Source organism: Drosophila suzukii, chromosome 3 (assembly GCF_043229965.1).
Source record: "Drosophila suzukii chromosome 3, CBGP_Dsuzu_IsoJpt1.0, whole genome shotgun sequence".
Taxonomy (NCBI): Eukaryota; Metazoa; Arthropoda; class Insecta; order Diptera; family Drosophilidae; genus Drosophila; species Drosophila suzukii.
Window position 1 is genome coordinate 25,738,800 of NC_092082.1, and position 13,511 is coordinate 25,752,310.

Sequence of the window (13,511 nt, forward strand, 5' to 3'; positions counted from 1 at the left end):
ATGGTGTAATCTTTGATTGAAAATTTTTTTCGTTGAAATATTTGAAGTGGTCAGATGCGTTTTGCCAGATCGATTCCATTTATTTCTTGAATGAATGATTGTGTGTCTGTGCAGTTATAGTTGGCTTCCATAACCTGTGGGAATTTGTGAGCTTCTTTTGCTGCTGGGTCTGCTGTGTCATTATCAGGAATATTGTTATGCCCTGGAATCCACAGTAATATAATTTTTGGTTGGTGGAGGTTGAGGATGTCTCGAATACGAACAGTATAGATGGATTGGTTGTTGGTGTTGGTAACTGAAGTTACAGCAGACAGGGAATCTTTTGTTTGTCAGCATATTTACATGCAGCATAGATGGCTGCCACCTCTTTTGTGTAAATTGAGCTGAATGTCGGAAGAATGGCAGTTTTAATTACAGTTGTTTCTGTCGTGATGCTATAGGATACTCCTTGGGCGGATTTGGAACCGTCCGTATAGATAAACCCGTAGTTATGAAAGTTTTCCTTGAGAGATATACATTTTTGTTGGTATAGTGTTGGCGGAGTGATTGTCTTTGTTGGATAATGCAGAGATAGGTTCCCAGTGTCATTTGAGAAAAACCATGGTGGTGTCTTTTGTTTGTATGGTTTTATAGGTGGCGTAAATGTGCCACTATCTTTGGAAAACTGGACTGCTTTACGTAAGACTGATTGTAGTCTGGGTGTTCGTTTCGACTGTTTTATTTTTTGTAGGATGGTTTGAATTGGGGTGTTTGCTGCGAACAGTAATGCCTTGCACATCATTGCTATGCTCATTTCAAACCTTAGCTCTATTGGCATCAATTGGGCTTCGAAAGGGAGATTGTTGACGGGGGTGGTGCGAAATGCTCCAAACGCCAGTCTTGAAGATGAATGGTAATTGGCTTTAAGTTTTTTTAAGTATGAAGCTGGGCAATTTCCGTAGAATGGGAGGCAGTAGTCAATTTTGGTCATTATAAGGGCATTTGTGAGGCTTATAAGAGTCCGTGTATCGGAGTTGTATTTCTGGCTTGCCAACCATTTTATGATGTTGAGACGCTTGGAGATTTGGACTGTCAGTGAGTCAATGTGTTTCTTCCATCTGTATCTCTTGGTTATGGTTAAACCAAGAACCTTTATGTGGTCGCTTAAGCTTAGAGGGTAAGCGGTCGAGTTGATCTTGAAATTGCAACTCGTTTTTCTACAGATGTGCAAGTGCTTGCGTTTAGAGATGGAAAGCTTCGCGCCAGAATAACTACACCAATTTAGGATGTCACCACGTGGCACCAACCAAAAAATTAAATCGCGGTCGAAATCCACTTAAGTCTACAATTTTAACATCACCTGAAAATATGCCCGAGGCACGTAAGAAACTATGCTAAAATTCAAAAAAATTTGAAAACCAAAAACAAAGCGTATTCAAAAAAAATAAGTGTGGCTAAAAAGTAGGATTCGACAGGTGAAAAGAAAAAACGACATCAAAAAGAGGAGCTCCATCGTCAAAAACAACAGGCAAAAGGATGAAACTGTGTGAATCAGAAGAAGATTTTGATCGCAAATTTTATATTCTTTGCCTGGAATAAATGCCTCTGGTGGTTAAACGTAAGAATTCACGAATGTGTGATTCTTGCAGTTGAGCAGTTTATGCTAGTTGTGTTAAAACAATGACAACTCACTTTATTTGTCCAAATTGTTCTTAGGACTGAAGTGGGATATTTATACCCGTTACTCATAGAGTAAAAGGGTATACTAGATTCGTCGGAAAGTATGTAACAGGCAGAAGGAAGTGTTTCCGACCCCATAAAGTACATATATTCTTGATCAGGATCACTAGCCGAGTCGATCTAGCCATGCCCGTCTGTCCGTCTGTCCTTCTGTCCGTCTGTCCGTATGAACGCTGAGGTCTCGGAAACTATACAAGCTACTATACTGGGATTAGGCATACAGATTCCTGAGATCCCTGCACAGCGCAAGTTTGTTTCAGCAGAGTGCCACGCCCACTCTAACGCCCACAAACCGCCCAAATCTGTGGCTCCTACAGTTTTGATGATATAATAAATATTTTAAATGAAATTTATTGTTCTCGTCAATACCTATCGATTGACCCAAAAAAAAGTTTGCCACGCCCACGTTAACGCCCACAAACCGCCCAGAAACGTCAAAAAATCGTTAATATGAACGTGGATATCTCGGAAACTCTCAAAGATAGAGAATTGGGATCTCAGATTTTGATTCCGTAGCCTTGCACGCAGCGCAAGTTTGTTACGCGAATATGCCACGCTCACTCAAACGCCTACAAACCGCTCAAGCCTGTGGCTCCCACAATTTTCATGCTAGATAAACAATTTTATCTGAAATGTTTTGGTATCGTCAATACCTTTCGATTGATTCAAAAAAAATATGCCACGCCCACTCAAAACCCCATAACGCTTAAATCTGTCTACCGCCGGTAGGTGGTGCATTTCAATCTCGCTTTGCTGCTTGAATATCTCCATTTCCCTTTGGTTTCTTTAGCTGAGTAACGGGTATGTGATAGTCGAGGTACTCGACTATAGCGTTCTTCCTTGTTTTTTGTTAAATTTAAAATTTTCTAATATATTATATTACTGTAATTTTTCAACCACTCGTAAAGAAAAAATAAATAAATCTCACATTTGCATAGAGTTTTAGTGTGTATTTATCAGTTCGTCACCTTATCCTACAACTTTTGAAAGTGAAAAAAAAGAGTGGTTCACGCCAAAAGCTGTACGATTTAGCTCCGTTGGAATTTCGAATCGTTATTTTACAAAAAAATTCTCCGTATCTTTAAGCAACATTCTGCTTTTACACTTTTGAAAAATATTGATTTTTTAAGGTTAAATTAAAAAACGAATCGTTCGTCACCTTACCCTACAACTTTTGAAAGTGAAAAAAAATAGTGGTTCACGCCAAAAGCTGTAGGATTTATCGTGCTTTTACAGAATAAAATTTTCGATTTTGATAAAATTAAATTCGAAATTCAGAAATAATTAAAAAATGTAATATGTTAAAAACACCTAAGTTACAATTTGTTTCATATTACTTTCCCACCAATTTTCCAATCGTTCCTATGGCAGCAATATGATATAGTCGTCCGATTTTGATAAAATTAAATGTGAAATTCAGAACTAATGAAAAATGTTATTTCCAAGCTTAGGAGGTTATATGTTTAAAAAAATCAAAGATATAATTTTTTTTCCGATTAATCCTATGGGAGCTATAAGATATAGTTGTCCGATCCGGCTCATTCCGACTTATATACTACCTGCAAAAAAAAAAGACTTTTGGGAAAGTTTCAGCCCGATAGCTTTAAAACTGAGAGACTAGTTTTCGTAGAAACGGAGGGACAGACGGACATGGCTAGATCGACTCGTCTAGTCATGCTGATCAAGAATATATATATTTTATGGGGTCGGAAACGTCTCCTTCACTGCGTTGCAAACTTCTGACTGAAATCATTATACCCTCTGCAAAGGTATAAAAACGAATCGTTCGTAACCTTACCCTACACTCCCCTACTTCGCTGCTACGACGGTTTTGCTTTTGACGATTACTACCACTAAATAAATTTGTATACTTTTTTATACTTTGACTATATTTGACTTTGAACAAGAAAGGAAGTTAACTTCGGCTTGCCTTGCAGTTATAATTATTAAATTTAAAACAATGAAGAACGCTATTGCGAGTACCTCGACTTCAGATACCCGTTACTCAGCTAATGGAACCAAAGGGAAATGGAGATATGCAAGCAGCAAAGCGAGATTGAAATGCGCCACCTACCCGTGATCTCATTATATGATCTCATTATATGGTATGTAGTAGCCACAGTCTTGGGCGGTTAGTGGGCGTTAAAGAGGACGTGGCACGCTGCTGAAACAAACTTGCGCTGCGCGGGAATCTCAGGAATCTGCATGCCTAATCCCAGTATTGTAGCTCCTATAGTTTCCGAGATCTCAGCGTTCATACGGACAGACGGACAGGCGGACATGGCTAGATCGACTCGGCTAGTGATCCTGATCAAGAATATATATACTTTAAGGGGTCGGAAACGCTTCCTTCTGCCCATTACATACTTTTCGACGAATCTAGTATACCCTTTTACTCTACGAGTAACGGGTATAAAAATGATATTCCTAATAGCATAAGATAATTTGTCAAAAAACACCGAAGCTATGATTTGTTTCATATATGATAAAATTCAATACGAAATTCAGAACTAATTAAAAAATTTTATTTCCAAGCGGAGGGGGTTATATTTTAAAAAACACCAAAACTATAATTTGTATCATATTATTTTCCCCCAATTTTCGGATCGTTCCTATGGCAGCTATATGATAAAGTCGTCCGATTTTAATAAAATTCAAAACGAAACTCAGAACTAATTAAAAAATGTTATTTCCAAGCGTATGAGTTTATATGATAAACAACACCAAAGAAATAATTCTTAAACATTTTTTTCCGATTATTCCTACGGGAGCTGTAACATATGGTTGTCCGATCCGGCTGGTTCCGATTTATATACCACCTGCAAAAGAAATAAGACTTTTGAGAAACTTTCAGCCCGATAGCTTCAAAACTGAGAGACGAGTTTGCGTAGAAACGGACGGACAGACGGATATGGCTAGATCGACTCGTCGAAAAATATACTTTATGGGGTCGGAAACGTCTCCTTCACTGCGTTGCAAACTTCTGACTAAAATCATAATACGCTCTGTAAGGGTATTAAAATGCTGGCTTATAAATAGACTTAAGTTATAGTCAATGTTTTGCATATTTTTAAAGTATACAAATTTATTTAATAGTAGTACATAATAAGTATACGTATATGTTCATAAGGAATTTTCTGACTTTAAACCCTTGCAGAGGGTACTTTAAACATGAGACGTTACCAACGGTTTGAAATTTTTGCAATCGTCATAAGTTATGTTGACACAGGTGAAGGTAAAAACCTCCCCGATCGGACGACTACATCCAACGATCGGCTTAAACTAGAAACGGAGTTTTGATGGAATTTTGCACAGTGTAAGAGCTGTAAACATGGAACTTGGAAATCGTGTTTTTGTACCCATTACTCGTAAGCTAATAGGTTTTTTTTATTCGACGAAAAAGTATGTAAGTAGGCAAGTGTGTAAGAAAGAAGCGTTTCTTGATCAGGATCCCTACCCTGGCCATGTCCGTAAGTCCGTGTGATCTCAGAAAATTTAAGAGTTAGAGAGTTGAAATTTGAGTATTAAATTCCTTAGCTACGTAGACAACTCAAGTTTGCTAGGTGAATATGAAGCTCTCACTCTAACGGCCATAAACCGAACAAATTTTTGGCTCCTACAGCTTTAGTTGTAGAATAATGTGTAGGTGACTCTTCGCTGCTTGTAGTTATATATCCATCTCCCTTTTGCGCTCTTTCGTTTAGTAACGGGTTTCTGATAGTCGAGGCACTCGAAAAGAGCATACCGATCGAACAACTATCACTGTGGACGGCAGTACACGTAGTGACGAAGAGCACCATGAGAGTGTGCGGGGGCGACTGCCTATATGTAGCCGCAGAATTGAAAACCTACAGCGATGGTCCGACCATAACAAGTGATACGATCTACTAAATAAATACACTTTATAAAGTTTTTGTCATTCGGCACGCCGCAGTACAACATGCCTATGTAGGCAATTAGCTTTACTTATATATATAAAAAAACTAGTGACGACAACTTAAAAAAAGTTCTGGTATCAACTTATTTGACACAGATACGCCACATAGCGTTCATTTCTATCGGCTGTTTGCGAGACCTCACCAGCACGCCATCTAGCTTTCATTCCTATAGACGATAAGTGGTGTGCTAGTGAAACAGCCGATTTGCTTCATGAATATATCTCCATCCCTGTCGCACTCTTTAATATGCTAATTATTTATTATTGTTTGGTTGTAACTGATCCATTTTGAATAATTTTTGGCTTGTAGACTGGTATCACTGAGGACGGCAGTACACGTAGTGGCGAAGCGCGCAAGAGAGCGTGCGAAGACAACTACTATATATAGCCGCAGAATTGAAAATCTGCCATTATGGTCCGATCGTAACGAGTGATACACCAATGGAAAGGTATCGCACTAACTAAGAAGATTGCATACCAAGACTTTCGAAATACAGATTTGTTTGGGAGAAAAAGCGGTGAAAGTTTAAAAGTAAAAATTTAGAAAATGGGAGCTGTTGGATACGGTGGGGATAAAAGCCCCCGGCTGTTTAGCTAGTTTTATTTTTACTGAGAATACGCGTCGAATGACACCTCATTTGTTGAAATTCGATGTCCCGTTCAAAAGTAATTTAAAAAAACAAGATTTTCTTCTTCTTCCCAAAATGAAAATGTTTGTCCCTTTGTTTGTGGGTTTGTATGCATCCCATCTTAGTTTTAGGTTTTTGGAAATCCTATAGGTGTATAAAGGAGATTGAATTAGAAAACGTTTGTTCTACCACTTTTGGAAAAACCCGCTAGTTTAGCGGAAAATAAAAAAAAAAGCCTGATTTGAAATGCTTATAGTATCAACTTATGCTACAGAAACGTGCTATATATTTCTTAAAAGATAATTAAATTTGCTAAATACCCTTCATATACTAAAGTTGTCTAATAATAGATTTCGAGTTATGACAAAAAGTTATTTTTTAAAACCACTTTTTGACTATTTTCCCAAAATTGAGTCGAACGATTTCTTTTTAATTTTCAAATCATTTAGCCCTTGAGATTCCCCAACTTTTGATCTATAACACTTTTTGCCCTAAAAATTACCGTTTGGAAGATATTAAGCGATAAAAAGTGCAACTCGTTCCAGCTCCATATACGAAATATTTCATACTTATTGGAATAAACAAGAAAAAAACAATTTGATGAAAAATTCTTATTAGATTTTTTCAAACGGTAAATCTGTTAGGGGCCGTCCATAAACCACGTGGACAAATTTTAAGCACTTTTTTTTTACCTCGACCCCCCCTCTCCCCTCGTGGAAAATCGTGGACTTTTGACGAACTACCCCCTCCCCAAAAAACTGTCCACGTGGTTTATGGACGGCCCGTTATGTTTTTAGAGTCCTTTAATTGCATGAAGCTAATCGAAATAGGAAACATGATATATTTGTTCTACCACTTTGGAAAAACCCTCTAGGTTTCTCTTGGAATCTAAAACTATACAGCCCTTGAGATTCCTATACTCAACCCTCCTCGAGGGTGCCGACTGGTAATGACGCTACAGTGCCTAATTTAAGGTGGCGTTCAGCTAAGATTAGGGGTCGAATCTGTGTGTTTGGTTTTTCAATAGCCAAGCCAAGGAAATTTCATACAAGTACGAAATAAGAGGAGAAGGAAGAACAACAAGCCCAATAAACATGTTGTTGGAGTGGCTCCTAATGCTGAAGACCTTCATGTTTTGCCGACCAAGAAATTTTTGCATGTCGGAAAGTTTGCAACTGATACAGAGCCGAATGCTGTTTTAAAATATGTGTCCACCAAGCTTAAGGTGGATGCTACTTCTCTCACTTGTGCAAAGCTTGTAAAAAAAGATGTCGACGTTCAAACTTTAAAATTTGTAAATTTCAAGCTTGGTATCCCTGATCAGCTTTACGATATAGTCTTCAAAAACGATTTCTGGCCGAACTCAGTTAAGGTCAAAAGATTTATTCATAGAGAGCGGGCCACTGTGGTAGGGGATGGAATTTTATCTAATTTGCCGGAGCCTGGACCAACTTCATCATCAAGTCAGCCGTCAAAAAACTCCTAGTGTTCGACGCCACTGGCGTCGATACTTTTGCGGGACATCGTCTGCAAGCCTTTCCTCATTTGTCGGAGTCGTTTTCGCAACAACATCGGCAGCTGCTTGCGTTTCTCACTGCGCTCTCTTCATCTTCTGACTCTCTCCTAACGCACCATCAACAACATCAGCCGGAGCTTTTGTTGTCCACTTTGTGCGACATTCGCCGTCCGCCTGGCTTGAATATCGGCACGCTCCTCGGAGTTGCGCTCACATCACTTTCCGTGGCTCTCCTGATGCTTCATCAACAACATCAGCCGGAGCTTTTGTTGTTTGCTTTGCGAGACGTTCGCAGTCCACCTGGTTCTAATATCGGCGCGCTCCTCGGAGTTGCGCTCTCATCATCTTGCGCCTCTCTCCCGTTGCACCGTCAACAACATCAGCTGGAGCTTTTGTTGTCCGCTGTGCGCGACATTCGCCGTCCGCCTGGCTCTAATATCGGCGCGCTCCTCGGAGTTGCGCTCTCATCATCTTGCGTCTCTCTCCGGAAGTACCTAGAAAATCGGGTGGATTCTTACTCTTCATCGCCTAATAGTTATGCGCTCTCCGTCTCTACCTTTCTGACGTTCGACTTTCTACAACAACTCTCTCAGAGTGCTCTCTCTGAAGGTGCTCTTTGGAGATGCTTTCGCCATCAACAACAACAATGGACTGCGGCTGCTGTAGTACGTTCTCGCTCATTATTACCAGGAGTGGATTCACCTGCGTGCAGTTATATCTTGAATGCTAATATTGACTGCCCACCTAATATTTGGAGCGCCGATCACCAGCCTATTCGTATCCGTACCACTACTTTACTGAAGGTTCTTACAAATAATTTTATTAATTATGATAAAATCCCAGCGAGGCCTCGTACGGATTCGGGCCATGATGCTGGACCAGTTATTGATAGCATGACCATGGATGACCGGATATGCGCTAACAATACAAATTTCAATATTTATTTTCAAAATATCGGTGGTATGCGTACGAAAGCTCAATCCCTTTTCCAGGCAACGTCTCATGGTGATCATGACGTCATCATTTTTGTTGAAACCTGGCTCAACATGGATTTTTTCGATAATGAATTCTTCGATACAAATCTTTATCATGTGTTCCGTAAGGATCGAGATTCCGTTTAAACACGATGCTCCAGAGGTGGCGGAGTTTTAATTGCTGTGCGGCGTGAGCTGCGTTGCATTGCTATTTGTCTCCAGAACGAGGATTCTCTGCTCGACCAACTCTGTGTATCTCTCGCTGGTCCTACGGAAACAATTTTCCTGACAGTATCATACATACCCCCAAGCAGCAGTTTTGATTTATATAAAGCGCATGTTGACAACATTGCCCACCTATACCAGGAGCTGGAAGATGGCCATTATATATGTGTTTTGGGCGACTTCAACCTATCTTCGCTCGTGTGGGCTCATGATCTTGAGTCTTCAGCAATGAAATCTTAGTCATCGATGAGCTTCTTAGTATGGGATTAGTCCAGATTAACCATGTTTTTAATAACTTAAATAAGCTTCTAGATCTAATTTTTGTACACCCTGATTTATGCCTTACTCTATGCTGCAGCGATAATCCTCTAGCCGCGTGTGATGCTCATCACAAGCCCCTATTAATCTTAATTACTTGTTATATTTTCTCACCAAATAATTCTCGCTTGCCTCTTACCTATATTAATTCTAGCAGTTTAGATTCTATCCGTAGTGATATTTCTAATATCAGATGGGCGGAAGTCCTCTCGCATGCGGATGTGAATACAACCTATGAAGTTTTTATATCTTTTCTCTCTACTATTATAGGCAGATATGCTAAAACTAGAGTTCAAAGTTCTTATAGACTACCATGGTACACACAAGGACTAAAAAAATACAAAAATCTCCGAAATAAATTCTATAAGCGCTACATAGAAAGCGGTGAAGCTGCCGACTTTGATCGGTACAAACAACATAAGCGTGAGTTTGAGTTCCTCAATAAATTCTTATACAGCCAATATATTGCTGATATAGAGTGTAAACTAATTCCAATCCTAAGTCATTCTGGCACTTTATCAATTCTAAACGTACAACCTCCTACTTTCCTTCCCATATGTCATATGAAAGTCTTTCAGCTTCTTCTGATATTGGGGTCGCTAATCTATTTGCTAAGTACTTTGTATCTAACTTTGAACCGAGCTCGCTGTGGAATGACGATGATTCACTCGGTGCCATTGCCACGATGCTAAATATTGGGTGCTTAGATGTTACTGATTTGGACTGTCATATGGCGGCTGAGAGTTTTAACGACTCAGGAAAATTAGACTGCGATGGCCTTTCTCCATTTATTTTGAAAAACTGTATAGGTGTTCTTTGTGAGCCCCTAAAAATGATCTTCAACAAGTCTCTTTCCACTGGCGTATTTGCGCATAGATGGAAACTTGCCACAGTTTCTCCTATATTCAAGTCTGGTTACAAAAACATTGTTTCAAATTATAGGCCAATTGCAAAGCTAAGTAATGTTTCAAAAATGTTTGAACGAATTGTAGCTAAGCAGCTAACTTTTCTTGCTGGTCGGATCATCAGTCCTAACCAACATGGTTTTATGCCTGGAAGGTCAACTACCACTAACTTAGCTACGTTTAATCTTTTTTGCATCCACTCGTTTATCAGTCATCATCAAGTTGATGTAGTCTACACCGACTTCGCCAAAGCATTTGACAAAGTCTCCCATAATGCTTTATTGGCAAAATTGCAGAAATTGGGATTTCATTCATTAATATTAAATTGGTTTAAATCTTATTTAGATGGGCGGATTTATAGAGTAGAGTGCAATGGTGTTTTCTCAAACCCGTATGTGGCTACTTCTGGCCTTCCTCAGGGAAGTGCATTGGGTCCGTTTCTATTCATCATCTTCATTAATGATTTAAGCTATTGCATAACAGATTCTGAATTCCTGTTGTTTGCGGACGATCTTAAAATATTTAGGTCTGTGAATTCAATCTCCGATAGTGAACTTCTTCAAAATGACCTAGTAAAAGTGGGAAATTGGTGTTCTCGTAATAAGTTGCCTCTGAACGTGTCAAAATGTTTCTACGTTAGGTACAGCAAACGATTAATTAATGTCCTTAGCTCTTATTCCATTAGTTCCCATGTTCTTTCCTTAAGAAATGAATCACTGGACCTAGGAGTTATGTTTGATACCAAATTTACTTTCATGGATCACATAAACTACATAATTCCAAAGGCATACGCTATGTATGGCTTTGTAAAACGAAATTCCACGCAATTTAAAGATCCGTACACGAAACTAAGCCTATTTTCTTCGTTCATTAGGTCCAGATTGGAATATGCTTCGTTTGTCTGGAGTCCGACTGGAACTACACACATCAATCGTATTGAGCGTGTTCAAAAAAAATTCCTATCTTTTGCCCTTCTTTCTCTAAACTTTAATGACCCGGTTCCCTCTTACTCTGCGAAATGTCGTCTTGTGCACCTTTCTTCCCTACAAGATCGTAGAACAACTAGCGCACTAGTTTTTATTTGTGACCTGCTGTCCTCCAAAATAGACTGCCCTGCATTGCTGAGTAGCATAGGCCTTTCCGTACCTGGTAGGTCTTTGAGGTCATTTGAACCTTTTTTTATTCCGGCATATAGAGCTAACTATGCTTTTAATGAGCCTCTGTGTAGAGCCTTGTTCTACTGGAACAAACTTCCATCTCACATGCGGCTGGACCCATGCTCCCCTAGGGAATTAATTAAGAAAACCCTTTACAATTACCTTTCGTCCCTTAGTATTTAGTTTAGTAATAGACAAGTAGCCAGTTAAGGTACCAACTGTTGGCGAAATAAAAAAATAAATAAATAAATAAATAAAAATTTAATAGAGATCACGAAAATTTTAATTTGTTAAAAATTTAATTTTTTCAAAGTTATTTTAAGCCATACGTCATAGTAATCAAAAATTTGCAACACACTTGAAATGCATCCTTCCGGACGATATCCAGTCTATAACGGCAATGAAACATACCTCCAAAATTTGTTTGGAGATTTTACATAACATCTAGCTTTTTCCGCTTTTCATAGTGGTGTTTAAAAAATGCGAATAATTTTTTGCCTATTTTCGAAATGTGAGTGTTCCTTCAACAAATCTTTCCCTCTTGTAAGCGATCCGACCGATTCAATGTCTTAAGGTAAAATAATATAGCATGGAATGAATAGGCCTGGTAAAGGAAACACTCACTCAACACTTTGGCGCTGCTGACGCCCGTGACATTGACGTGCCAAGCGGCGGCGGGAATTCAGGGAATTATGATCGTCACGCCTGTTGGTTGTTTACCATGTCTCCATACTTTCAAGGTTACAACTATTTATCTCATTGTACACCTCAATCTGAGTAAACATCACCATGCTAACAAACTAGCCACCCTGTTTACAAGCAATTGGTAAACCACCATAGTCCAAATTTGCTATAAAAACCTGCGTAGGTGGGCAAATCCGTCAGACACATTCACCATGCGCTTCTCGTTCGTATTAGTCCTGGTCGTCCTAGGATGTCTCCTGTTCGTCCAGGAGGGCAGTGGTGCATCGAGCACAACCACCACCGACTCCTCGACCACCACCACCACTGAATCGTCCGACACCACAACCACCACAACCACCTCCTCCTCCTCCTCCTCGGCCACAACCACGACCACCGCCGCCTCGGCCACCACCACGACCACCACCACCTCTTCGTCCTCGTCCTCGAGCGCGGCTGCCCGTCGTCGCAGAGCCGCCGCCCGCCGCCGCCGATTGGCTCGGCAACGTCGCAGGCGTCAACAGCGCCAAAGGCGCCAAAGGCGCCGCCGCCAACAACAACAGCAACAAAGGAGACGCCAGCAAGGGCGGCAACAAGGGCGGCGGCGGAACCGGGGTTAGGCGAAGTTCCAAGCCTAGCGGGTTAGGGGTCTCTTTCTATAAACCCAAAAAATTTTAATCACTATTTGAGCCTGAGGTATTGCATCGGAGATTTAGTAAAGCATTTCATTATTTACAAATGTGGAAAGAAGTTAGTCCCAACAATCCGATACTTGTGTACAAATAGGTAACCTTGGCATATGCCAACTATTTATAAATTAAGTTTTCCATCACGCGATACATGTAAAGTAAAAGTTCCTATTTATGATTATGAGTGTTTCCTGTACCAGGACTGTTCATTTCATATTATACTATTTTACCATGAGACATTGAATCGGTCGGATCGCTTTCAAGAGGGAAAGATTATTATTAAAATAGCCACAAACTATTCGCATTTTTTAAACACAACTATGAAAAGCGAAACAAACAAGATGTTTTGGTATGTTTCATTGCCGTCATAGACTGGATATCGTCCCGAAGGATGCATTTCACGTGTGTTGAAAATATTTTATAGGCTTAAAATAACTTTGAAAAATTAAATTTTCAACAAATTAAAATTTTGGCTTTCTCCACATTTGTGACGAAAAATGATTTTAAATTAAATAAATACTCGTACATACATTATACGAAATTTACTCATTCATAGCAATATGTTAAATCTTTCTACCCACACTGTCATTATACCCTTTACTCAAGTAAAAGGGTACACTATATTCGTCGGAAAGTATACCCAAGAGTATGTGAGTTTCCGACCCCATAAAGTATATATATTCTTGATCAGCATCACTAGTCGAGTCGATCTAGCCATGTCCGTATGTCGGATCGGTCGGATCGCTTTCAAGAGGGAAAGA

At 39.6% G+C, this 13,511-nt stretch overlaps 1 protein-coding gene across 1 annotated transcript; it reads left to right on the forward strand.

Annotated features, from left to right (window-relative positions):
- Nucleotides 1-12,273: 12,273 nt before the first annotated feature.
- On the forward strand, nt 12,274-13,019 carry LOC118877395 (protein new-glue 3-like). Its single transcript, XM_036816004.3, has one exon. It carries the CDS (start codon nt 12,277-12,279, stop codon nt 12,679-12,681), a length of 405 nt encoding a protein of 134 aa, XP_036671899.2. The 5' UTR covers nt 12,274-12,276; the 3' UTR covers nt 12,682-13,019.
- The last annotated feature ends 492 nt before the right edge of the window (nt 13,020-13,511 follow it).

Excerpts from the sequence above, each read along its gene's own strand:
- LOC118877395 (XM_036816004.3), top strand. The coding sequence starts at position 12,277 with ATGCGCTTCTCGTTCGTATTAGTCCTGGTCGTCCTAGGATGTCTCCTG.